This window comes from Tenrec ecaudatus, chromosome 4, assembly GCF_050624435.1.
Source record: "Tenrec ecaudatus isolate mTenEca1 chromosome 4, mTenEca1.hap1, whole genome shotgun sequence".
NCBI classification, from domain to species: domain Eukaryota; kingdom Metazoa; phylum Chordata; class Mammalia; order Afrosoricida; family Tenrecidae; genus Tenrec; species Tenrec ecaudatus.
The window spans coordinates 155,365,565-155,393,369 of NC_134533.1; the positions used below are offsets into that span (position 1 = coordinate 155,365,565).

Sequence of the window (27,805 nt, forward strand, 5' to 3'; positions counted from 1 at the left end):
TCCATAGGTTAGGAAGTTGAATCTAGGTTTAGCTGAGCTGCTCAGTCTCACAGGCTAAAATCAAGGTGTTGACTGAGGCTAGGGATTCTCTTCCCATGGCTTCATCTGAGGCTGCGCATCCTCTTCCAATCTCACATAGTTGTGAGCGTTCATGTCCTGACAGAGGGCTTAATTAAAGTCAAGAGAGAGGACATCTGGCTTCTCTATCCTGGTTCAAAAGGCTCATGTGCTTAGCACCCAGGATACTACCCCTTGGATGAGCTCCAAGTCAACTGATGAGGGGCCTTAATTACAAAATCTTTGCCTTTCCTATATAAAGTAGCGTCTTTATGGGAGAGGCTGTTTCATCATCTTTGCCATAGCCTATTGCTTAGAAGTAGGTTGCAGGCTCTTCCCACACTTCAAGGGGGTGGGGGGAATGTAGAGGAGCAGGCGCCACTGGAGCTCAGAATTCAGCTGACCACGTCTTGTAAAACAAAAAAAGTCATGACATACACCAGTAAAAGTTTGTAGTTTGGGGCCTTCAAAAGGTTGACTACAAAGGAAGAAAGTTTAAAATCTTAACGTTTAATTCAAATGGCACATATTTTGAAGATGGACAGGGTTGTTTTATGCTTTTGCTATCTTACACCTAGTGCCTTGAGCAGGAGATATACCCAAGTACCTGAAGATTGGGTCATATTATATAACTTTAAAAAGAATCGTCCCAGAAACGGTTTCGAATCACAAACTGGCTTAACTGCTTTGCCATGTGTTAATCTGATTCATATTAGGAGGGTATACATGTGTATTTACAGGTAAGGCACTTAGTTTATTTTCCCCCAGGGTCATTAATTAAACTTTTCCTAATAAAGTTATTTAAAAATAAAATTTTAAATACCTTCAAGATTTAGACTAATGTTATATTAAAATTAGCCAAAAATTAACCACCACCCCACTCCCTCCACTCCATCCAGTCAATTCTCACTGCTAGGGCCCCTCGATAGTATTCTGAGGATTTAAATATTTACCAGCGTGGATGCCTCATCTTGCTGCCTCAGAACTGCTAGGGGGTTTGAATCACCGACCTTGTAGCCAGCAGTCCCGTCTTTACCCAACAGTGACACCACATTGTAATCAAGGTGCCTAATACTTCCTCAGGGCGGTGGTCCAGCTATCATTTAAAGTCGTCTTCTTATTCTTATGTTTTTACAATGATATATACCCAGATGTTCTATCCATAACAGTCCCCTTCCTGGTCCCACATGGGAACAGGGTGGGTTCTGTCAAGCCCTTCGGTTTCACAATGAATGCAAAGCTGCTAAGTCCTGAAATACACTGAGAACCCTGTGTCTCACAGACACCGCTCCTTGGATAGTTAGAGGTGGAGGCTGCTTTGGCGCGCACACTGGCATTTGCCATGAAAATGCAGTGTGTGTTGTGCACAGGCCGCGCTCATACGACTGAGGAGCGCTACAGATAGGTGGTCACCTCGCTGTTTTCCCTCTCTCTTGCTTGTGCCACTGCCACGTTGATGCACTTCAGCCACTCTTCTGCGCTCTTCTCATCCTTGGCCTTGAACACATAGGCTTTATTGTCCGTGAAGATTTCGAAGGCCCGAGGGAGAGAGCGCTCCCTGCGCTTCTTGGTCACAACTCTCACACTCTGTACTTTGCTGAGTTCTATGGGACAGTCATCAGGGTCATCTCTCTGAAATGCACGGGGGAGAGAGCATGAGTGTTGCCAAGATCTCTGGCCACCAAGCATTTTATAAGCAAACCACAATCCTTTTGCTTTGCAAAATGTCATTAGAATTGAAGGGGTGAACAACTGGCAGGCTATAAATGAGCACTGTAAGTTCAATGGATAAATAAACTTTACACTGTGGGACTGGGGGTGGGGAATGCATCATCCAATTTTCTTTGGTTTTATGTCAGTCTCTACTGATAGCAATCCTAAAGCAATAGAGCAACATCCAGCAGTATGGTTCAGAGGACAACTTGTTACGGCTGTGAGAGAACTTGGGAGTCTGCAATTGTTCTTCTTTAGGTAACTTCAGCAAAGGCTTCGCTTGCCCTTAATCGACTGCACAGGTTCCATCGTTTCAGGGGATCAAATGGATTCTGAAGCTGTCTGGAGCTTCAGAAGTGTGATCTGCCTACAAACATGGAACTGAAGGACTACGCAATTATTCTACCTCCTCTCTTCATTAAAGCAGAGATTAAAAAAATTGATCTGTGATGAACACATCATACAATCCAGTGGGCCAAGCCTCTCAAGAAGGGCTGTGTAATCCTGGTCACAGTCACTGTGGCAGCTCTTACACATGGATGTTGATTGCCCGGTTCACCCTCCCTCTCCCTCTGTGTCTGCAAGTGATCAGCAAGCCCATTACTATCTTCCCGTCTCCATCCATCCCAGTTTAAGAGCTCAGAAAAGGCAACTCTAGGTCTTCAACTTTCATAAGGACATTTTATCCACGGGAGCATGTCCACATGGTCGAGCATCTTGCCACTTCTTTCCCATCTTATCCCCATATTAGAATCATCCCTTTATCACAACAGAGAGGCATTCTTCTGACCCATTCCACATTTCCTGTGGCATATTGTTCAACTTGCCAAAAATCTCAGGAGCCCACAACCAAAGAGGAAAGTTTAGGAACTGGTGCCTTTCAACCGAGGAGCATCCTTCCAGCAGGTATGGGCCACCCACGAAAGAAAACCCGTCACTCTCAGTTTACATTAAGAGATGCATCTCCACTAAAAGTTCACCTTGTCATATGTATTATTCATTATACTTTACATTATGGATTTTCATAAATGACACCTAAATAATTAAAAGGTAAGTTGAGAAAAAAACTAACTTACTGTTCATTTTAGAGACTTAGGGTTGTAAGAAATTAAAATAATTAAATTTTTCTTGCAGTGAAAAATGGTAACATGATCAAGATAGAATGTAGTGGAAGAAATGGAATGGAAATAGAACTTTAAAGAAACAATGAAGCAATAGAACAATTTCAATTAGATAGAGGTTATTTTGTGTATTTTTAAAAATGGATGTGCTTGATATCAAATTCTTATTAAGTATTTTACTTCAATGATTATTTAAAGGAGGCAAATCATCTTTTCATTTCAAAATGTCAGTACCTACAATTTAACAGAAATGATAATCTGTTTAATTATTTAAATCTGTGATTACGCTGATGGAACTTCAAATGTATTACACAGGTAACCTTTTCAAAATTCTTCTAGGGGGACGCATGTGATAAGATATCAGGACGTCTGTACTGAACAGTTTTGTTAGTCCAATGTGGGTTATGGTAAGTTACTAATGGTAATAAAAATGCAATTTTTGAATTGATTTATAATATAGAAATTGATATTTGAGGAAATGATTTTTTAAATTACCAACTGCATCTCGCGAGGGGCAATGAAAGCAGGCTAGACCGGAATGGCAGGATAGTCCAAGGATATCCCTGCTTAGTTGGCTGGTGGAGACGAAGATCAGAAGGCAAGCCAAACCAACAGAAAAGCCACTACCGGGGTCAGTGGCAAACCCACGCAAAATGAAACGGCCCCTTCAGGCATCCGTTCGGGCATATCTGAGAGCACAGATGCCTGTCAGGGGATAGGACACCGGGATCTGAGATTACCAATCCCTTATCTTGAGGTCAGGCCTCATTTCTGCTCAGCTGTTGGGGATACTGGTGCTTCTTGGTGCTGAAACTTGGTAGACCTAGTCCCCACATCTCACTTGTAGGACACTGAAGAAAGGTGTGGGTACTGGGTCCCCGCCCCCTCCACCCCCCCACCCCTCCTTCAGCTCAGGAACCTTTGGCATCCTTGACTGCACTGGTCCTCACTGACCACATTCCCATGGGTGAGTTGGCTTTCCTTGTTTGACAGAGAAGGCAGTGACAGCGTAGTGACACCTGGCCCAGCACACAATTAAGTGGGAGCTTCCCTGGGGGGCTGTGCCCAGCACCCCTCTACCCAGCAGACAAGGGTGCTCATAACATCCAAGGCGCGTAATGTCCAATGTTGCAGAATGAAGCGTGGGCATTAAGCGACACATACACGTATGGTTTCCAGCCTCAGTTCTCAGGTGAAAGGAGTCCTTGGGTGGTGAAATGGTTAACGCGCTTGCACACTGACTGAAAGGTTGGTGATCTGAGTCCACATGGACACCCCCGGAAGAAAGACTTGGCTGTCAACTTCTGAAAACCCTGCCAGGGAAAGCCCTGCGGAGCAGGCGCACCTTCTCACACACAGGGTACTCAGGAGTCAGAGTCGTCACCACATCAATGCATTTTTTTTCATGTAAAAAATGTCTATTGTGCTTATTTACAAGAATGGCTGTTTCATGAGGTGGCTAAGGTGTCAGCAGAACTGCCGACCACAGCCCGAGTACTGCACCCCTGGGTGCAGAGGCATTTTGCTGGGGTCCTCCTGTTATATTATACTGTTTGTCAGTAGTTGAGCCATGTGCTCTGTCAGATTTCTGAAATTTCAAACCATAATTTTATGATAAAAATGTCAAACAAGTTCATCAATTAAAAATAGCTTATTCTTCATACTTTTTCCTTTATCTAGCTTTGAGTCAAGAAGTGTAACGGTCATTACTTGACTTCAGGAAATACATCTGTACAAAATAACTTTACTTTGGCCCAAGAGCTCTGGGAAATCTTCCCTCTTTACATCTATTTCTGATTTCTTTAATACAAGCAGGAGAATTGATAGGTCAGTGAAAATACTTAAAAATGCTTCGATGCACCCTTACGTTACAGAAAAGTTCTTTTTTTTAACGTCTCCAATAACTGACTAAATTAAACATGCCATTATACTTCCCTTTCAAAAAGTACTTTGTCTACAAAAAAATTCCATCTCTGTGTCATTTGACACACACATGAAGAAAGCAGCATGAGCTCAGAGCAACTGTCATCCAAATGTTCTTTTTAAAAATTAAAAAATAATTCAGTTTTATTAATTAAGAGAGAACTGGTTGAAAATTGTCATAATACAGATACACTAAACTTGAGTAAAAAACTCAAATAAGTGTTAAAATGAAGACACCAAAGGTAATAGTGTATGTGCTCACAGGAACTTGTACATTTTAAGCCGGCTAACACGTTCATTCCTTCATTCATTAATTCATAGCATATCTTTGGTGACATCCTGCCCAAGCCTACCTGTAATCCTACCCTTCCTTTCTTTGCAGGCTCATGCCAGTCAATGTTTTTGAACTTTACTTTCCTGGTCTATGATATGTAAATTATGTGACAATAAAACCGTTGGGAATAAAATGACAAAAACATACAGCTCAACATAAGAGGGCCCCTCCTATTGGGCAAGAAGTCACCTGCTTCTAACCACCACCACGGAAAGGAAAGAAACAGTGGCAGCACTAACACCGTAGGATTATTCTGAGGATTGTTTTAGGCAATCTGCCATGTAAATAAGGCTTCGTTTTCCAATCTTCCAGTGTCATTTGATTTCTCATAGTAACTTTATCGAGGGATTCTGAGACTGTAAACCTGTATTGGAATTGGCAGCCTCAGCTTTCTCCCTTAGAGTGGCTAGTGGCTTTGAACCACCAGCTTTCCTGTTAGCAGCCTGCTGCCTAACCCACACCAGCACCAGGAAACGGTGTATGAGTCAGAATCTAGAACATGCTAAGTCTCTAGACAGCAGATTCTAAGAACTTAAGAACTTGACTTAAGAAACTTAAAGTCAAGGAGGAACTTACAGACTTTCCTTTTTGAAACTGAAGTTGATTTCCAGCCAGGGTAAAATAGCGGGTTTTCCATCTTTTGATGAACTTCCACTTGACTTGCTTCTCTTTTAGTTTCCCTTCTATGAGAGGCTGGCCATCTTGGTTTACAACTGTTGAAGGTAACACAGAATTATCATGTCATTTATCTTCCACTATTTATTTGGTAAATGACCAAAAGCCAGAATTATAAAGGGAACAAGAATTGAGTAAGTATAGAAGTGGGCTGATAAATTATAAATTTATCTAACCCTTTTTCTTTGGTCCCTAAAAGAATACACAATTTAGATATGACAATGAAAAAGCATGGGAAACTTTCCTCAAGATTTTCAAAAGGAATATAGTCCACAAAATGAACATCTAATTAGCAGTTATTAAAGGACACTTACATACCCAGATTTCTGTGGTTCTTAACACCTTTGTTTTTATGATGTTATATTCATTTGATTGATATGACCAAATTGATTAAGAGCTAGAAACTTTTGGCACAAAATACCTAATATGCTATAGATTTCACCTCCTAATATTGATGTTGCCAGAAACTAGGTAAATAAAATTGAATTTCCTTGCTTTAGGACACATGAAACACTTAGACATGTAGGTTTAACAATAATTATAGACCACAGGAGCAGGGAGAAGAGAAATCAAGGAAGTGGGAAGGGGTAAGGTATTGGGGAGTTGACTGGTGGTTTAAACTGTTGCATCCAACTGTCTGATCTGAAATGTAAACTCCACCTGAGTAAAACTATGTATATACCACAGACCAAGTATATTGAGCTCTTTGAGAGCAAAATCCATGGTAGTCACTACATAGCTCACTTCTATGAAGTCATAACACTAAGGTGCCAGGGTCAGCTTACTTTCCACTCTCTGCGATGCTCCACACAGTCCCATGCTCACTCAGTCACCACTGATCTCTTTCAAATCTCAACTCAAATTTTGCTCCCTTCACCACACTTTCTCCCAACTCCAGACCAGAGTGGCACCCTCTTTTGTATGCTGCCATCCCACATCACCCTTTTAGACAGTGATGGATGCTTACCTGATTAATGTATTTCCCATTGTATTGGAGGCTCCTTGAGTGTAAGGTCTTCTGACATCAAAACCCCAGACCAAACCACTAACACTGAGTAAACGCTGACTCTATGGAATCAAGTAGAACTGCTTCTTGGTTTCCAAGACCAAACCTTTATGGAATAGACAGCCTCATCATTCTTCCATGGAGTGACTGCTGTGTGTTGGTCCACCTACCTTGGACCATAGCTTGTCTATCAGTTTGTCATACTGTAGTGGCTACGTATAAAACCATATCATCAGCAGAGAGTGACAGCTTCAATTCTTCTTTGCTGGTCTGGATGCCTTTGCTTTTTCTTTGGGTTGCTGTTGGCTAATAGTTCTGGCTAAGGCATCAAGTACATTGTTGAGGAAGAATGGCGATAGGGGTAGGTACCCTTGTCTGGTTTCTGTTCACGGGGGGATGCTTTCATTTTTCCCCAATGAGCAAGAGGTTGGCTCTTAGTTTTTCATATGTGACTTTTGTGTTGGGAAATATCCCTTGTAGTCATATTTTGGTGTTTTTTTTATGAGGAATGGTTGTTGGAGATTATCAAATGCCTTTTCTGCATCTATTGATAGGATCATGTGGTTCTTACTTTTTGTTTTGCTTATGGGGTGGATTACATTGATTATTTTTCTAACGTTGAATCAACCTTATGTATGAGTCCCACTTGATCATGATCTGTACTTTAAAATATATATTCTTGGAGTCGCTTGGTCATGGTTTGTGAGAAATGTTTGTCTGTGTTCATACAGGATATTGGTCTGTAGTTTTCTCTCTTTGCCTGGTTTTGGCATCAGCCTTATGCTCACTCCATAAAAGGAATCTAAGAGTTCTCTGTCCTTTTCGATATTCTGGAAAAGTCTGTGCAGAATCGGAGTCAGCGCTTCTCTGAAGATTTGGTGGAATTCCCAGGTGAAGCCAACTGTACATGAACTTTCTTTTTGGTTGGATGCTTTTAGAAAACCTAATCTATTACCTCTTTTGTTATGTGTCAGTTGAGGTGTTCTAAGTCAGTGTGCAGGTCTCTTTAGAGTGCTACAGAGCAAGATGTTCCTTTTAGGACAAAGGTGTGCCTGACCCAAGTCATCCTATTTTCAATTGCCTCAGAAGCCCAGGAAAACTAGACAATGAACAAGGAGGACCAGCACTGGGTGGACTATTCAAATGATAGGGATGGCAAAGAATAGGGAAAGTTATCATAAACTTCCAGAAGAACAGAAAAAAAAATCTGTCTGGGAGGCAGTACATCCAGAAGGCTCCTTAGCATTGAGACTCTGTGTCACAGGCTTTGGACACGTTGTCAGAGGGAATTGGTCACTAGAAAAGGGCATTGTGCTTAGTAAAGCAGCGGGCCATTGAAAGAGGAAGCTCGTTGCAAAGAGGATGGTTTCAACGATGGCTTCAAACATCCCAGTGGTGAGGGTGGTGCAGGACCAGGCAGTGTTTTGCTCTGTGGAATGTGAGTCTGGAAGAGTCAGCAGTGACTCAATGATGTTCACCCACGTTTAACTGAATCTTCTCTGTGGTCAAGGGACATTATGTGGGCTGAACGTAAATGTTGATGGGAGCCGTAAAAGAAAAAGGTTAAGCAAACCATGCCTAAAAATAGGTAAGAATATACTTTAACTATTAAGTTTATAGAAATAGCCTCTTCAAGAAAGAGATTAACTTTTTCCAGGTAGTTTAAAGCATATGTCTCCTTTGTTCTTAAAACAAAGAAGGACCATCTATTTTATTTAAATTTCTTTAATTTTAAGTAATAATCAGGATAGTTTATGTAATAATTAGTAATGATTTTTATAATTTATCACTGTACCTAAATTCTCATCCTTTAAAAAAAATCATTTATTGGGGCTCATAAAACCCTCATCACAATCCATATATACATCAATTGAGTAAAGCACCCTTATACATTTGTTGCCCTCATCATTCTCAAAATTTGCCTTCCACTTGGGTTCCTGGAATCAGCTAATTTCCCTTTTTTCCCTCCCTCTCTCTCCCCACTCCCCCCTCCCTCATGAACCCTTAATAATTTATAAATTTTTATTTTATCTTATCTTACACTGCCCGGCATCTCCCTTCACCCAGTTTTCTGTTGCCCATCCCCCAGAGAGGAGGCTATATGTAGATCCCCGAGATCAGTTCCCCCTTTCTACTACCCCTTCCCACCCGGTATAGCCACTCTCACCATTGGTCCTGAGGGGTTCATCTGTCCTAGATTCCCTGTGTTTCCAGATCCCATCTGTACCGCTGTGCATCCTCTGGTCTAACCAGGTTTGCAAGGTAGAATTGGGATCATGATAGCTGGTGGGGAGGAAGCGTTTAAGAACTAGAGGAAGGTTATGAGTTTCATTATTGCTACACTGAACCCTGAGTGACTCATCTCCTCCCCACTACCCCTTTGCAAGGGATGTCCAGCTGTCTACAGATAGACATTGCGTCCCCATCACACACTCCCCCTCATTCACGGTGATATGATTTTTCCCCACCTTTGTTGCTTGAAACCTGGTCCCCTTGGCCCTTCATGATCACACATGTTGGTATGCTGCTGCTTTTCTTTTTTAATCATTTTATTGGGGACTCTTACAGCTCTGATAACATTCTGTCCATCAATTGCATCAAGCATATTTGTACATATGCTGCCATCATCATTTCCAAAACATTTTATACTTGAACCCTTGGTTTAAGCTCCTCTTTTTTTCCCCTCCCTCCTCCACCTTCCTACCCTCATGTATCATTGATTAATTATGTATTGTTATTTCATATCTCACACTGTCCATTTTCTCCTTTCACCCACATTTCTGTTATTCATCCCCTTTGGGGGGTGGGGGTAGGGCTATATATCCAATCTTGTAATGACTTCCCCTTTTCTAACCCTTCCCCCTCCCTGACCCTTCCTTTACCCTCATGATATCAATATTCCCATTACTGTTCCGGAGGAGTTTATCTTTCCTGAATTCCATGTGTTAGGAGCGCTTATCTGTACCAATGTGTGTTGTCCGGTATAGCCAGATTTGTAAGTTAGAATTGGGTCATGGTAGTGGGGGGGGGTAGGGTGGAGGAAGTATTCAGGAACTAGAGGAATGATGTATGATTCGTCGGTGCTATACTACACCTTTCTTGAATCATCCCTTCCTTATACCACTTCTGTGGGGGGGGGGATCCAATTATCTAGCATCAATATAGCTATTTGTTTTGGATCTTTTGATACCTGGTGCCTGATCCTGTCCACAAGTCATGATCACACAGGCTGGTGCACTTCTTCCATGTGGGCTTATTTGCTTCCCTGCTGGAAGGCCACATGTTTAACTTCAAGCCTTTAAGATTCCAGTACCTATATATTTATTAGTCCCTATAGCCAGGCACCATCCTCTCTCTTCACCACATTTGCTCATGCACCCATTTTGTCTTCAGCAATTGTGTCGGGAAGGTGAGTATCAAAGAGTGCCAGGTCACCAGGTAAAAATGTGTTCTTGTGTTAAGGGAAGTCTTGAGGAGAGGCCTAAATCCATCTGCCACCTTGATACTTATATGAATATAGGTACATTGGCCTCTATCCCTTTCATTATAAATTAATATAGCTACATATATACATACTTATAGCTATACCTCTACCTCTATAAATAACCTTTGCCTCCCATTTATTTCCTCTATTTCCTTTCACCTTCCTCCTATGACACCATCATGCTCACCCCTGATTCGGCTCGCAGCATTTCTTCTCAGATACATTGGTCTTGATCAAGTGCCACCCGGCATTATACGCCCTCCTCTCCGTCAATTTTAGATTTCTTGTTCCCTTATCTCTGAGTCAGAGACTTGCAGTTGTCATCTGCCCTCAAGCAGGCTTCCACCTCATAGGGATCCCATGCACGGTGGAATGAGACATTCCTTTGTCCTGCGCCATCCCATAATCTGATGGGAAAGGGACTGCTCAACTCCATAGGATCTTAATGAACTAATTTCTGGAATTAGATCATCAACCTTGCTTCCAGCAGCAATCCAAGAGGAGAAAAGAGGCAAACAGAGAGTAACAAAAACCCAGATCAAAAACGAGATTAAACATTTTTCTAAAACACTCATTTCCCAAGTTTTTGAATTAGGGGTGGGGGGGAATGCCATTCAAATTTTAAAGTTTTGAATAAGAGTCTAAAAAATTTGGGTTTTATATTCTTTTTTAGTTGTCGGTTCAGTAACAAAGGAAAGATAATAATTATTACTTGTTTAACAGGAATGCTGAGAGGGAAACCATGAAAATCAAGAACTGTACCTGAGCACCTAAGGTACCTAGTTAACCCGACATTTGTCAGACTTTACTCGGCAGCCTGTCATCACATTGACTGTTGTCGACATGGTTTCAATGGTAGGTGATTTCATGTAATACCATTTAGTGATGACACGGTTTACTGGTCTCGCACTTCCACGTTGACCCAAAGCATTTGAAACAGAAGTCAGAGTAGCTAAGATCCTTGGCAATCCTTCTCAATTTAGGTAATATTACAGGACATGGATTATTCTGGATTTGACATGGAAATTAGTTGCATCGATTTCTCTTCAAGGCAGACCAAAATGCTTACTTGGAAGGGCATACTTGGGAAGTCTGCGAGAAAGACTTGGTGAAATAATTGAAGAAGGGAAAAAATGAGGAACTGATAGCCAGGGCTCAAGTAGAAAGCAAATGTTTTGAGAATGATGAGGGCAACAAATGTACAAATGTGCTTGACACAATGGATGGATGTATGGATTGTGATAAAGTTGTATGAGCCCCCAATGAAATGATTTTTTTAGAAAGGAAAGAAATATTACACAATATATAATTTTAAAGAGAACTGAAGTAAACTTGGGTGACATGCTGTGGCCAGGATGGCATACCGCATGCCCAGAATAACCATGATGAGGGAATGGAGAAAAATTCAGAGACGTTTCCCAGAGAGCACAAGGGTGAAGGACTTCAGAGAAATGATACTAAGCTAATAAATTTTACGATAATCCAGTCATAATTAACTCAGAGAGAAAATCCATGAAAAAGATTTTGGGAAAGAGGTTTCAGTATGACTTTATAGGATCTGTGTTTTAGGCCTCAAAATTAGGCATTAGATTCAGTTTCAGAGGATTCACTAAAAGCCAGACTACTTTAGCTGTAGGATTCATTTAAAAAATAGTTTTAAAAGGAAGATATAATTTTACCTCAGCTGTTAGGCCCCATTCTCCATAATTATGTCAAGTTCATGAATATGTGGCAGTTTAGTGATTCTACGGCTCTTTGCACATCTTGGGAGCAAGTTGTTCTCATGTAATAACACAGACTCTTCAAGTCCAAAAGAGGAAATTAATTTTTTCCCCTAAGGAGCCTTACATTCCATTTGAAAAATAACACATGGAGGGAGGCTAGGAGGGCATGCCTGTGAATCTAAAAAAATCTAGTCTGCGTGTAACCCATACATATTTTCTCTCTTGCCAGTTGACACATTATTTCATTCAAGTCCACAATTTGGCTAAGGCATTCTTTACCAACTGGGATCTGCTCCTTTCTTTAAAGATCAAAGAAAGTCATGGCACATGAACTAATTTTTCTAGTGCAATTGGATCTCAAACTGTCACCATGATTATGCACTTGAAAGTTTTGAGAATGCTAATAGGACTATTTATACATTAATTGTATTATTTTTGTGCTCCAAGAATAAAAATATATTTATGTTGAAAAAAAATTCTTTTGAAGGTGCTAAGTCCTGGTGATGTAGTGGGTTACATATGGGCTGTAACTGCCAAGTCAGCACTTAGAACCACCAGCTGCTCTGAGACCGAGAGGAGGCTGCCCACTTCTGTAAAGATTTACAACCTCCGAATCTTGAGGGCGCATTCCTACACTTCGTTAACATCACCATGACTAGGAATCAACTTGATTATTATTATTTGGAATCTAGTTTATGATAGTTGGTTAGTGGGCTAATCATACTTAGCATGAAGCTGAAGAATAGAATGATGTAATAACTGGATAGACACTGTTCTTTCTCATAGCCAGGCACCCTGGGGGTTCTTTATCACACTGTGCTATAGCACCCATAACTTCAGTGATCTCTCCATGAGGGTGTATTTTTTAAAAAATAAATCACTTTTATTGGGGGCTCCTAGAGTTCATAACAATCCACAATCAACCGTATCAAGTACAGTTGTACAGATGTTGCCATTATCATTTTCTAAATATTTTCTTTCTACTTGAGCTCTTGGTATCAGCTCCTCTTTTTCCTCCTCCCTCCTCATCCCTCCCATCCTCGTGATCACTTGATAAATTAAGAATTATTAATATTTTCATATCTTATACATCTGCTTTCTTCCTTCACCCACGTTTCCATTGTTTGTCCCCCTGGGAGGGGAGTTTATACATAGATCATTGTGATTGGTTCCCCCTTTCTACCCCTTCTCCATCACCTTCCTTGTACCCTCATGGTATCTTTACTCCCATTGTTGTTCCTGAGGGGTTTATCTGTCCTGGATTCTGTGTGTTGAGAGCTCTTATCTGTACCAGTGTACCTGATCTAGTCTAGCCGGATTTGTAAGGTAGAACTGGGGCCATGTCAATGGGGGTGGGGTGGGAGAAGTATTAAAGAACTAGAGAAATGTTGTGTTTCATGGGTACTATACTGCACCCTGACTGTCTCATCCCTTTTGAGGGACCCTTCTGTGAGGGGATGTCCAATTGTCCACAGATGGGCTTTGGGTCTCCACTCTGACTCCCTCATTCATATCCATATGATTGTTTGTTTTGGGTCTCCTGATGCCTGATACCTGATCCCTTAGACACCTCATGATCACACAGGCTGGCGTGCTTCTTCCATGTGGGCTTTGTTGCTTCCCTGCTAGATGGCCACTTGTTTACCTTTAAGCCTTTTAGACCCCAGATTCTATCTTCTAATAGCTGGGCACCATCAGCTTTCTTCACCGCATTTGACTATGTACCCATTTTGACTTCAGTGATCGTGTTGGGAAGGTGAACATCACCAAATGCCAGGCTGTTAGAACAAAGTGTTCTTGCATTGAGGAAAGATTTGAGTAGAGGCCCAATGTCCATCTGTTATTTGATTCTTAACATATAAATATATGTATATAGACCGATATCCCTATAATTATATATTAATAAATTTGCATATGTATATGCCTATGTTTATACCTCTATAAATGTTTTTTTTGGCTCCTAGTTATTTCCTTTATATCCCTTTACTTTCCTTCTGTCTCACTATCATGTTCAGCCTTCATTCAGCTCTCAGTAATTCTTCTTGGCTACTTGATCAAACCCCACCAAGTGTTCTACACCCTCATCGCCATCAATTTTAGATCGCTTGTTGTTCCCTTCTCCCTGGGTTTGTTGGATTTCCACTACCTTTCTCCCATTTTCCCCTCTCTGCTGTCCCCTTGGAACCATTAGTCCCATTGTTTTCTCCTCAGGATTGTTAATCTTGCCTATTATATATATATATATTATATATATATATATATGAAGAAGAAAAAAAGGTGGGAGGGGGGGTCACCTTAGAAATAGTTCCAGGTCTGTCTGACGACCCTATGAATGTTTTCCGATCGAGTCTGATGAAGTGCCAAGCCCTGCCCTCCAAGTCTGAAGTCTATTTTCGGGATTCCTTGGGAACTTCGTTGCTTTGCTCCCCTTGCTGCTCTGTTGCGCTTCCTCCGTGTTTTGCTGTGGTGTGCGATTCAGATCAGGCACGATTCTCATCCTGTGTCTCCAGTGCTGTCCCTTGAGCAGGGTCACATCATATGAATGAATTATTTTAGATTAGGTTTATGATTAAGTGTGAGCCCAAGTTCCATTCATATAGCTATGATTTATATATACATATTCCTGGTTAATTTTAGAGACATCAATATTATTTTGGAGAACATTATAAATCATCCCCATGGAACAGGTCATAATTTTATTGATAATATCATTAATTTAGCCAATGGTGTAGATGGAGCTTGGCTATCAGAAAGGATAGCATCTGGGGTCTTAAAACGCTTAAGCTTTTTGAGCTTATCTTAAAACAAGCAACCATTTAAGTGAGGTGCCAAGTGCACATGGAAGAAGCACACCAGCCTGTGTGATCCAAGGAATATAAATAATAAAATTCAAATCCGGTGGAGGGCGTAGTATTTGAGCTTAAAATCAGAAAGTCAAGTTTTCAGAAGGCTGTGGATACAGTGGAAGCCCAAATCCATTTGTGGAGCCCCCACGTGGATTAAGCTTTTGGGGAATACCCTCTGACCATAGTGTAGTGACGTAAATAGCCTTGTAGTTACATTAAAATGCAACACCTTACTATTTGTTCTCCTTTTTCACCCATTTATATTTGTTCCAGTTTTTAATAGTTTCTTTTTGATTGGATGTTTTTCTGTTTTATTTTGTCATCGGTGTTGGGATTTTTCCCTCCCTTTCAATTTATTTTGTATGTTTTTCTGCAAATGGAATTCAGGAGAGGTAAAACTATGGAAACAGTAGCTGGATTAATGATTACCTAGGAACATGGCAAGGAAGATTGGAGTAAATGGGAGCTAACCACGATGGCTACAAGAAAGGAGAAAATGATTTAAAATTGATGGTGGTGTTGATTATGCAACGCTTCTTAATATGAGTAAACTATTGAAATGAATGTGAATTATATGTCAATAAAAAAATCACAGGGCAGATAACTTAAGACTGAAAAGCCTCACAACAGGACGAGTAAACTAAGAAAGACTATCCCCCTCTTCATCTATCAACCGTCCACCCGTCCCACACTTATATTGGGCATCGTATTTTCCCTGAGTCACAGGAACCTTAAATTTACCAGTGTGGAGAGGATGCGCACCTATCGCTCGATGCAGAGATTGTTAAATGCCACTGGAGCCACACAGCCTAGTTCTACAGAGCACAGAAGTCAGTAACCTTGTAGTTTGAGACAAGGTGACATGAGCCCTGGGACCTGGGTGCAGAAGGGCGAAGGAAATGCTAAGCAGAGTGAAGAAAAAGACTGAGGTAACAAGATGGACCCATGTGGAGAAACACATGAAAATAAAAGAATGCAGGCAACTCAAGAGCGGTAGACTCAGGGTTGAGGAGATGTGCCGACCCAAGATCGTCTAGGTCAGTGGTTCTCAACCTTGCTAATGCCTCGACCCTTTAATATAGTTCCTCATGTTGTGGTGACCAGCCCCTCTCACCCCCCCACTATTAAATTATTTTCGTTGCTAGTTCATAACTGTAATTTTGCTACTGTTATGGATTGGGTAACCCCTGTGAAAGGGTTGTTCGACCACCAAAGGGGTCACGACCCACAGGTTGAGAACCACTGGTCTAGGTGCAGGATCCAGGAGAGAGATTCAGTATCAAAGAAGTCACAAGGAGATCCTACTGGACTTTCTTTGAAAGTGTTTCCTCTAAAGCTCCACTAGAAAGGGCCTTGATTGCCTTAAGCATTGAGCAGGGACCTAGAGTTACAAAGACTCTGCCAGCACCAAATGAAGCTTCAGGAACATTGCCTAGGTGGGAACAAGTTTTGTATCTTACACTGTCCCAACACGAAACAGATGGCATGCTCAAGCTGGATCATTGAAGGGGTTGACAAAGAGACCATTTACCCAGATGCAGGCAAACACCAGGGCTTTGGTAGTTCAATGTAGGAGACCTTGTTCAATGCCCAGACAGTGCACTGCATTCTTAGCTGCCACATCTGTCAGTAGAGACTTGTGCTATAATGAAAAATAGGTTTTAGCAGAGCTTCCAGACCAAGATGGACTAGGAAGAAAGGCCTGGTCACCTACATCTGAAAATCAGTTGGAAAAACCTGATGGGTCACATTGGCCTGATCCCAAACCATTTGAGGGGATGGTGCAGGAGGCTAATAACAGCCACAGGACGAGCATCAGTAATAATGGGAAGCTCTAGCACCCTCTGTCTGACGTGGAAAAGAGCTCCAGAGAGATTCCATCATAGATCAGTTAGCACCCAGAGACAGTGGAGCTGTGATTTGGGTACTGTGACCAAGCAGCGAGGGAACTGGAGAATAAATAACCAAAGCTTGCTTGGCTCCCTTCCTCTGATATCCAGCTGGTGTTTCCAATGGTCAAATGTCATGGAAAACTATTGATGCAACCATGGATCTGAGCAGGGAGAGGTGGGGCAAACTGGGGGCAAACAGAAGCATTCATTATATATCCAATTGGGAAAAATTGGAATGTATTTCTAATCCACAACTTGGCTACTTGTTGGGAGTTTGTTGCCCCAAGCTTTCTGTATTTCATTGTAGCCTGTGCGCTCTAGATGTCTGGTGGCGATTGCTTTATTTTGGAGGAAGGGCAGAAAGTAAAAAGGAGGTAGGAATGATAGACTAAGTACTGCTGTCTTTATAGAGATGGGGGACCCTGGAAGAAGATCAGGTGTTTGGGTGGAACAAAAGAGGGCCAATCACGAGTTTTTATGAAAATGAACTGAGTTTGAAGAACCTTTGAGATATCCAAGTCGGTGGTGGAAGATGTAAGTTTAGAATTCAGAGGAGAGACCTGAACTCTAGATATACATGTGGGAGATGTCTCATGGATGTGGTTACTTAAGTTGTAGAAGAAGAAAAAGATTGGTGGTGGAGGGGCAATGAAAAGAAAGGTTCTCTAATATTGAATATTTGGGAAAAGAAGAGGACTCTGGGAAGGCGGAGTATTCAGAGTAGACAAAGACCAGAGGTGGATTGTCACCAAAGCTAAAGAAGAGAAAGCTTTAAAAGGAGGAGTGGGTCCACAATATTGAGTGCTGCCAAGAGGTAAGTAATATGAGCAATGAAAAGCATCCAGTATATGGTGACTTACAGATTCTAATGCCCATCAAGAGAATGGGCGAGGGTGGTAGCCAGATTAGAAGGGTTTGAGTCATGCGCAGGACAAGGAAACGGAGCAAATACAAAGGCCACACACATGGCTTGAAAGGGGAAGTGAGATATACAGCAGTAACTGAAGGGAAAGGAGAGGCCAAGCTATGTGAGGCCCGTGTGGAAATGGTGAGGTGATCGTATCTGACCTCCCCTCACTGTAATAGAGATGGAGGATTTCACTCCTTACCAGGTAGTTCCACAAGCAGAGCTCAGACATGCCTCTACTCTCCATCCTCATTTGCCCTATTCTGATACCAAGCTCAGAAGCAGGATGAAAGAGAGAAATCCCAAGACCTTCAAGGAAGAAGAGCCACCAGTTGTAGCCCATTCAAGATCTCTGTCTGAGATGGTGGGGGCTGGGGCCAGAGGCACAGAACATCCTCCCATCACACTACATTTCGGCTGGCTTCGATAATCCATTGCAGTGGCCCCACAGAACTCAGATGATACTCACAATTCAGGGATTAATTAGGCAAGTTAAAAGGTTATTACAAGTTAGGGTCACTCGGCAGTAAGGACACCGTCACTGGTCCACAACAGCACCTCTTCTCAGCCAGCTCTTAAGAACCTAGTCCTTTGCCATTCAGTCACATAGTCACATAGTCCCTTGGCCTTTCCCATCACGGGCCATGAAGCCAGCCTGCTGTTGGGCCTTACAACCTCCCAGTGTTTGGTTCCATTCAGCAACCCAATGTACCCCAGAATATTGCCCAGTCCTCACTTTCTTTACTATGTTATAGTGCATTGTTACAGCTACTGTGTTAATTCATCTCATCAAGGGTCTTACTCTTTTTCATTGACCTTCTTTTTATTTACCAAGTATTATGCGCCCCCCCCCCCTGAAATTGTCTATCCTGATAACATGTGAGATGAAATCTCACCAGTCTCACTTCTAAGGAGCATTCTGACTGTACTTCTTCCAAACAGGTTTGCTTGCTCTTCTGTTAGTTCATGCGACTTTCAATATTTTTCATCAACACCATAGTTCAACTGCTTCATTTCTTCCTTAGTCTTCCTTATTCATTGTCTAGATTTCACATGCATATGAGGTAATTGAAAATATAACTGCTTAGAGAACATTATCATCATTCCTCTGGGGCATAAGGAAATTCTATTGATAATGTATCAATTTAGCCAATAGCATAGAATTGTAAACACTGTTGAGAAAGAGAAATATAGACCAGGTATAGACCACAACACATGAATGGTTGACATGTACAGATGAAACACTTAAGCGACTGGATACTATTTAAACAAGCAAAGAGGGTGATAGGGCAAACCTTTCAGTAATATTCACTCACAAAGGCAGAATCTCAGCTACCAGACTAATTAATATCTGTTATAATGAAACCATGAGGGCATTCAAACATATATATGGTAGTTGCAGGCCACTATTCATTAGTCACCTCAAAGGCAAGAGCTCTGAACCAAAGTGCAACATCTATCAGTTCTATACACTTGGGCTAGCAGTTCTATACACTTGGGCTAGTTCTAGTCACTTGGGCTAGCAGTTTCTTCTCACACTAGGGGGTTTCAGTCTTAAGTTCAAGGGCTTCAGGGGAGTTTGAGGTCAAGCCCAGTTCATGTTGTGGGGTTTCCACACTAAGTCCTTCTGACCAATGAGATCAGAGATGCGAATTGCCTTGCTATCATGCAGCATGCATTGGAAAGTGGATTATTACAGGTGCAGTATTAAAATTTTAACACCTCATCATTTGATGTTGCTTTTGAGCCATTTAAAATTTGTTCTACTTTTTAATATCTTCTGCTTTCTTTTTTATTGAGTTTTTTTCCGTTTAACTTGCTATTGTTGTTAGGTTTTTTGTGTGCATATTTTTCTGTATATGGAATCCAGGGTAGGTAAATCTATTGAGCTGGTAATTGGGTTGATGGTCTTTTAGGTGCATGGCCAGGGAGGAAGAGGGGAAATCAGGAGCCAATAACAACGTGTACAAGAAAGAAGATGTTCTAAAACGGACTGTGGTGATGACTGTACAACTCTTCTTAGTGTGACTGAACTATTGAATTGCATGATATGTGAATTACATGCCAATGAAACTTCAAAAAAGAAAGAAGGACAACATGATGGCTTGGATCAGGTACTCCCCAGAGCGACATCTTTGCTGTTCAGCACGTTAAGGAGATCTTGTGCAGCCGATTGGTTCAACGCAGTAGGTCTGGTTTCTTGACCACCGTTTCTGAATGCTGACTGGAGTGAAACTAGCTATTAAGTATTCTTAAAACCACATGAACATTTTCTACATCATCATCATCTTTCAGTCCTCTGACAATATTGATAAGAGATTGATTTTCTCACTTCAGTGTGCCTTGCTAAAGAATATTTCTCCTCCTTCATGCATTGGTTCGATTTAACTTGTTTCATAGGGGAAAGGAGACAGTTCCATTTATAGTGGCATGCTTGTGGATAACCACAGAATGGTTAAAACTTTTCTGAAAGCATAGAGTATATCAGACACTTTTTAACTCTGTATCAAGAAAAATTCTTGATCCAGTACAGAAAGGTCGAGGATTAGAAATATAATGTGAGATGAGAATGCATATTAACCTCTGAGGTTCCCGATCGAAGCTTGCTTCCTATCAGGGCTCGTCAGATATGAGTGACTTTCCTGTGGGCTCTCTGTGTGCTGAAAAGTTTTAGAGTAATATTAAAGTTGGATTTCTACCAGGTGTGGAAACCATGTACATGGGGATGTTTCCTTCTTATAAAAGCTTATTTTGTAAGAACAAAAAGTTATTTCATGGTTTCAGTTCAGCTAGATTAAAAAAAAAAGAATAATTGTTAAAGGTCTGTCAGTAAGACAAATGGTTTGTGGTTGATGACTCACATACAGGTTGGCACCACAGAATGCTCTGGCGATATGCTTCCACAAAGATTACAGCCAAGGAAAAGTCCTGGCGCACGCTGCTAGCACAAGGGAGTCCCAGGACTCACAATTTACTTGATGGCAACTGGCTTTCTTTTATGAGTCAGATTTTCAAGTACGTCTTTCAAAGTGACATTGACACGTGTCACACATATGCCATCATCCATTTATTTTCCAAACCCTTATTAAACTACTGCCCTCTACCACACACTACGAGTGCATTCAAAACCAACAATCTATGCTTCTTCCTCTCTGTCAAGTGGGGAAGTTGGTAGGGCAAATGTTTACAACATGGAAATCTGGAGATGACAGTCAAAAATGATGACAGTCAAAAAGTGGAGGAATCTATTGTGTTCCAGGACAGGGAGAGGAATGCCCACGCCAGCAAAGATAGTACAAAAAGATGAGCGGGAGAAAAGGAAGAGGCTCTCAGGATAATAAATGATCTGGGTTGATAAGTACATGTTTTTCCCTTAATCAATTCAAAGACATCTTTGGAATCACAAGCTGGGATCAATTTTGTATTGCCAACACAAATTTAGCCGTCACAAAAGGTTCTTGAATGGCCGAAGCGGTTTGCGCTTGACGATGAATAGAAAAATAGCAGTTCCAGCCCAGTGGCACTGCAAAAGGAAACGATGCTTCTGTAAAGATTACAGCCAAGAAGCATCATGGAGCGTTTGATATTGTACCACACAGAGGCGCCTTGACCTGGAACCAACTATACGGCATTTTTGGTAATCGTATAGAGGAGGGCACGTCACAAAGTGTTGCTGCCAGGATTCCAGTTTGTGCATGCTATTGTTGGTATGTGTTATTGTACGCTCTCTGATTCATAATGACTATGTCTTTACCACGCTTGATAAAATAGAGGGACATGGAAATATAGGAAGGGTCTCAACAAGATGGATGGACGCAGTGGCTACAACAATGGGCATGAGAACAATTGTGAAGTAGCAGGCAGTGTTTCACTCTGTTGTTCATAGGGTCACTATGAGACAAAGCTGACTCGATGACCCCTAACTATAAGTACTACTACGACTTTACCAAGCATGGTGTCTTGTTCCAGGATCTGGTCTCTTCTGACAATATGTTCAAAGCATAAGAAAAGGAACCTCTCATCCTTACTTCTAAGGAGAACTCTGGCCACACTTCTTAACAGATAGATTTGTTTGTGCTTCTGGCAGTTCATGATACAGTCAATATTTTTTACCAACACCAAAATTCACCAAAAGCTGTACCCCGGTCAAGGCAGTTCACTGTTCAGGGATCTTGGGGTCCAAAGGACATGCTCTACTCCTGGGTCTTGTTGGTAATGTGACACCCCACCCCACTTCCTAAATAGTTCATTGTATATACAGCAAGATGATAGTCACAATGAATCTTATTACCAAGCACTCATAGTAAATCCTATCAACATCTTTCTCCATCTTCTCTTACGCAGACCAATCAGAAAAAAGTCTTTTGGTGGGAGTTACAGAGACTATGGCTAGAAGAGCCAGTAACTCACAGCCCTGTAAGCTCTTTTATTTCACCAGTTCTTCTAATTGCTTTAGTTAGTATCTGTTCAGAAGCAAGCTTCACATTTTCTTCTGACAGCCACTTTGGTCTTTTCTTTTTTTGGTGACACTTTAATGGCCTTTTGCTTTCTTCATCAATGATATCCCTCCCCCTACTTTTCAAGGAGTTTACGGTTTTATTATTTATTTATTATTTAACCCTTTTATTGACATATAGTTCCATTGCACACATTTCAACAGTTCATTCATAGTCAAATGGATTGTTTAATCACCACCACAATCAATTTTAGGACATTTATTCTTCTTTGTCCCCATAGTTGTTAGCTCTCCATTTCCCCACCATGCCCCTAGAAACTATTAACCTAGTTGTTGTCTCTCTATGTTTACCTCTCCTGGATTTCATATACAGAAAAACATAAACAATCTAAACAAAGCAAACAACAATGGCAGAATAAAACAGAGAAAAACCTCTACTTGGAAAAAAACAACAGAAAAACATGAAAAGCTAGAATGTGTATACATTGGATCAAAAGGGAGCTCAAGTGGCAAGATGCTCCATTGTAGCCTAGGGACATCTACAGCGACCCAAGGGCCTTTCTCATGGCGAGGCCTTCTCATCCCTCCCCATTGTTTGAGGATTCACCAGAAGCTCAATCCCTTGGGGGTTCCCGTTAGTGGGTTTTACGCCTTCACTGTCAGCTACAGCTTTCTGCAAGCTGGGTGTCCAGAATCTACTATCTAATGCTTTTCTTTCCTCGAGATTTGAATTTTATGTTTTACAATCCTTGGATCAGATAGGCTAGTGTGCTTCTTCTGTGTAGACTTAGCTGAGTGCTCATTGAGATGGCTGCTTGTTTTAAGACAAGTCTTTAAGACCCCAAATGCTATTCTTTCTGTCAGCTGGTCACCATCTGCTTCCCCCCCCCCCACACTTTTTATAGCATCCATGTTTTTAATTGATCTCTCCATGAGGGCAAGTATTGAACAGGGCCATGCATGTGATGCTCTTGATGTCTTTCTGTAATTCCTCTGGTCTTCATTCATCAGTCTCAAGCCTGCTTTTGAGATTGTTTCTAAATTCAGGTGGGTGATACTTAAGGGTGTGTTTTGGCTCTTGTTGACTTCTTTGAATTTTCTTCAGCTTCAATTTCAGCTGAAATTTTATATGAGCAATGGATGGTCTGTTCTGAAATTGGTCCTTAATCCGGTTTTGACAGGTGACATTGAGTTTCTCTAGCATCTTTTCCCACAGATGTAGTCAATTTGATTTCTGTAGATTTCATCACGTGTAAATAGTGACCATTTATCTTACAGAAAGGGAATTTTCAATGAAGTCTTGTTTTAATTGGTCTTCCTTATAGGTGTACAAATATTATCTATCACATATAACATTGTACTTCATAATAGATATTTAAATGTTATCCTAGAATAGTAAACCATATGATTATTGGATGCAAAGGGCCAATACTAGTCTATTTCATCTTACTTGTGCCCAAAATACCGATCTTTATGTATTACATTTAATATTTTACTTCTTTGAATTTTGCTATTTTCATACATGGGTTTATTCAAATAAAATGCTCTCAAACTTGTCTCTGGGATCAGAGGATTATGTGGACAAGTTCTCTCAGTAATACACTGTTTTAATTTCATTAGGGCGCCTTATCAATACTAGGAGAGTACGGGTGGGGGGGGTGGGTGAGTAAGGGGGAATCGATCACAATGATTCAAGTATGACCCCCATTCCAGGGGGACAGACAGCAGAAAAGAGGGTGAAATGAGAGATCATTTGGTGTAAAACATGAAAAATTTTTTTTATAAATTATCAAGGGGAATGGGGGAGGGAGGCAAGAATAAGGAACTGATGCCAGGGGCTCAAGTAGAAAGAAAATGTTTTGAAAAAGATGATGACAACATATGTAAAGATATGTTTGACAAAATGGATATATGTATGGATTGTGATAAGAGCTGTAAGAACCCCCAATAAAATAAAATGAAAATAAGAAAGAGATCCAATGTTGTTGTTACACTGTACCCCAACTGGCTTGTCTCCTTCTGTAAGGGAATGTCAGAACAAGTTTTAAGCAAACAGACACCTGCCCTGGTTTGAGAAATGGTAAGAATATTGCAGCAGGGACAGGCTTCGATCATGATAACCCAATTGCTCATCTTTCATGGGAATCAAGGCCTGTATGTTGCAGATTCCCTTGGGAACGTTATCGCAAACATTCTATGGCTCTGGTCTGCCTCTTAAGACTTCTCTATGAGACCAAACTCAAAGGAACATGGCTTGAGTCCCCAGAGGGTGCCACACCTGTCCTTTTAAGCACTATAGGGGAAAGATTACCGGCTTCTTTGGGAGAAGGCTTAGCAGGATGGAAAGAATGCCTTCAGAAACGCATAGACCCCGATGGAGGCTTTGCTGAGAAACAGAGGCTGCGCATTCGGATATTTAATAAAGGTTCCTATGATTTGCAGCCATACCTGTGGAGGTGTTCTGTAGTGAGCATTATATTGTTTTGGGGAGTCTAACAACAATTTATCATATAAGACAATATTCTAGAACATGTAGTGGAAAGGAAGCCACTATAATGAGCAAGCCAGTCATTCGTTTCCTTTTGGGCTGTGTGAGTATTGACGCAGTGATTAAATGAAAACAGCTCATATTGATTAAGCTCCTGAGGCTGGGATGGGCTGGTCCTCAGAGATCATTTGAGCCCTTTTCACAGTGTAATCTAAAGTGGAAAGTTATCCATCTGCTCCAAGGGCACCCAACAAAAGATGTCTCCTTGACTGCTCCCAGCCCTTCTGATCGGCTGAGGGAAGTGTTTTTACCGAGGACTTTCCTGCTGTCACGCTGAAACCACCATGATGGCTCACGTGCTATAATGAGAACTTTGCTCTTAAAACACAGATATTGGAAATCAAGGTCAAAAGAGAAATCCATTATAGAAGCCTGTTTGAGAACATTTTCTCCTATTTTCTTGTTGACCGAAAGAAGTCTACTAACTGACTGATAATCACATTCAAATGCTACATACCTAGGAACAAAGAGAGTAACCACGTGAAAGCTACTCAGATTTCCAGAGAAAGACCCAAGGGCCAGAACTGGGCCGGCCGCTCAGCCGCTTTCTGTTAGGGTGTGAGCAGAGAGGCATTCCCGTGTCTCCAGAAATAAGAGTGAAAGTCACGACCTAGTTCATCCTTCTTCAATTAAAAAAATGTGACTCAATAGAAAGCCAGATACATTCCAAGAGAGGCCAGATGACTAAGCCTTACCGTTAACATGCCCCACGCCGTTCCAAGACACCAGGGCAACTGTCAAAGGGGGATTTGCTTAGTTTTCCAGAAGTAAGTTCTGTTCTGTTAAATCTCCTTGCTCAATCTTTGTTCCCTCATTCTTGTGGCATAAAAGAATCTGCAGTAAATACCGCTGAGCATGTCTCTGAGGATTCTTGAGTTATTTCAATGATTTTCTAATTTTCTACTCTGCACTTAACAAAAAAAGATAATGGGAACTGAGTCAGCAGTTGGAGAGATTGGAAATGGCCTCTGTTCATTTCCCGAATCCCATCATTTCCCACACATGATCATATCGAACCCCCTGTACTTCTGTCAGTAGCATAATTCAGTGAGGAGTCACTTGCCTTCGTCTTTCCAGTATATTTCTAATATGATGGAATAATTGTCTTTGGAGTTTCCAGTATTCAGGCTACTCAACTTGGATTTGCTCTAGAGGTTGACACTCTGAAATCAACCTGTTTGGATTAAAATGCTCTTTTCCCCTTGGTGGCAGCTGTGTGACCTTGGACAAACCACTTAATGTTTTGGGTCTCAGTTTTGTCATATATAGGCTCCGTAAGAAAAAAATGTGTAGAATGTGTAGGTTCTATAAGAAAATGCCCGTGAAACTTAACACGTAGCCTGATGAACAGTAGTGACTGTAGTCACTTCAGGACCTCTTTTGTAGTGATTGTAGCATTTATCTTCATCTGTACCCAAATGGACAAAAACATTTTATTTGTCACTTGATACTAAACTGTTGTGGATTTCTATGTGATGCTGGGGGATTGGTAGGGAAATAGTGATGAGTTTTTCCTGAAGAAGGGCATTTATCTAAGAAGGGCATGTAATTTAGATAATTTGTTATCAGTTTCTGAAGCGTGGACCTCATGATGGAGATGATGATGCTTAAAGGTTCGAGGTTCAAGTCCACTACAGACGATAGACATAGAGGTTTACTTCTGAAGAAAACAGAACTACACAACCCCATAAGACACGAGCCCTTGAAAACTCTGTGAAGCATAGCTCCACTTGGACCCACATAGAGTCATCTCAATAGCCACTGGTGGCATCTTTGTGTCTAATTGACATTTTCTAATCAACTCATGTTTTCTTAAATTATTTTATTGGGGGCTCAAACAACTCTTCTCACAATCCATCCATCCATTGCCTCAAGCACATTTGCACATATGTTTCCGTCATTGTTTTCAAAACATTTTCTTTCTACTTGAGCCCTTGGTATCAGCTCCTCATCTCATGTTCTGTTCTTCATTTATAAGATGCAACCCATCATTTTGAAAACTTATAATAGAAAATGCTGACTACAGAAAACAATCATTGTGTTACTCATCAATCCCTTTTAAAGGAAATATTCAAAAAATCCTGTTCCATCAACATTTTCTCCTTTACTTTATACTATGATTTGAATGTAAATTTACAGAGCAAATAGTTTTTTATTAAATCATTCCTACACTGTCATTGATGGCAACCCTTCGAGTGTAACAGCACTCTTCCTAGTTCCCGTCAGTGTTTCTGCTTCTCGTTCGTTTGTCTTTGTACCTTCCTGCCTGCTGGGCTGTGTCCCTGGGCCAATGCCACCCCCTTGCTCTTTCTCAATTCATTGGTCTGTGGGAAAGGCTCCACTTGGTGTTACTGTTCACCTTATAGGCCTGTCTGTTGTTCAAAGATGCCACTTTGAAATGAATGCGCACCTGAGTTAAGCCATGGTATTTTCAATCACCTCATATACATTGAAAGCTGGACCATGATCATATCATTGTGAATGAGGGGAAGTGCAGATTGGGGCCCCAAAGGCCATCTGTAGGCAACTGGACACTCCCTCACAGAAGGGTTGCAGGGAGGAGACGAGCTAGTCAGGGTGCAGGGTAGCAACAATGAAACATACAACTTTTCTTTAGTTCTTAAATGCTTCCCCTGCCCACTATCATGATCCCAATTGTACCTTACAAATCCAGCTAGACAAGAGGAAGTACACTGGCACAGATAAGAAATGGAAACACAGGGAGTCCAGGACAGATAATCCCTTCAGGACCAGTGGTGAGAGTGGTGATCCTGAGAGGGCAGAGGGAAGGTGGAGTAGGAAGGAGGAAACTATTCCAAGAATCTGCATATAACCTCCTCCCTGGGGCATGGACAACAGAAAAGTGGGTGAAGGGATACGTCAGACAGGACAAAATAATAATAACTTATAAATTATCAAGGGTTCATGAGGGAGGGGGAAGTGGGAGGGAGGGGAAAATGAGGAGCTGATATCAAGGGCTCAAGTAGAAAGCAAATGTTTTGAGAATGATGATGGCAACAAATATACAAATGTGCTTGACATACAATGGATGTGTTTGGATTGTGATAAGAGTTGTATGAGCCCCCAATAAGATAATTTTTAAAAAAGAAAGAAAGCTG

At 41.2% G+C, this 27,805-nt stretch overlaps 1 protein-coding gene across 2 annotated transcripts in view; it reads right to left on the minus strand.

Moving 5' to 3' along the window:
* Nucleotides 1–961: 961 nt before the first annotated feature.
* Nucleotides 962–27,805, minus strand: part of VEPH1 (ventricular zone expressed PH domain containing 1) — a 273,698-nt gene continuing 246,854 nt past the window's right edge. For both annotated transcript variants that reach the window (XM_075548875.1, XM_075548874.1), the window contains 2 exons: nt 5,725–5,861; nt 962–1,689 (listed from right to left, as the gene is read on the minus strand). In XM_075548875.1, the coding sequence (XP_075404990.1) occupies nt 1,453–1,689; nt 5,725–5,861 (374 nt within the window). In that variant the 3' untranslated portion in view covers nt 962–1,452. The remainder of the gene's footprint in view (nt 1,690–5,724; nt 5,862–27,805) is intronic.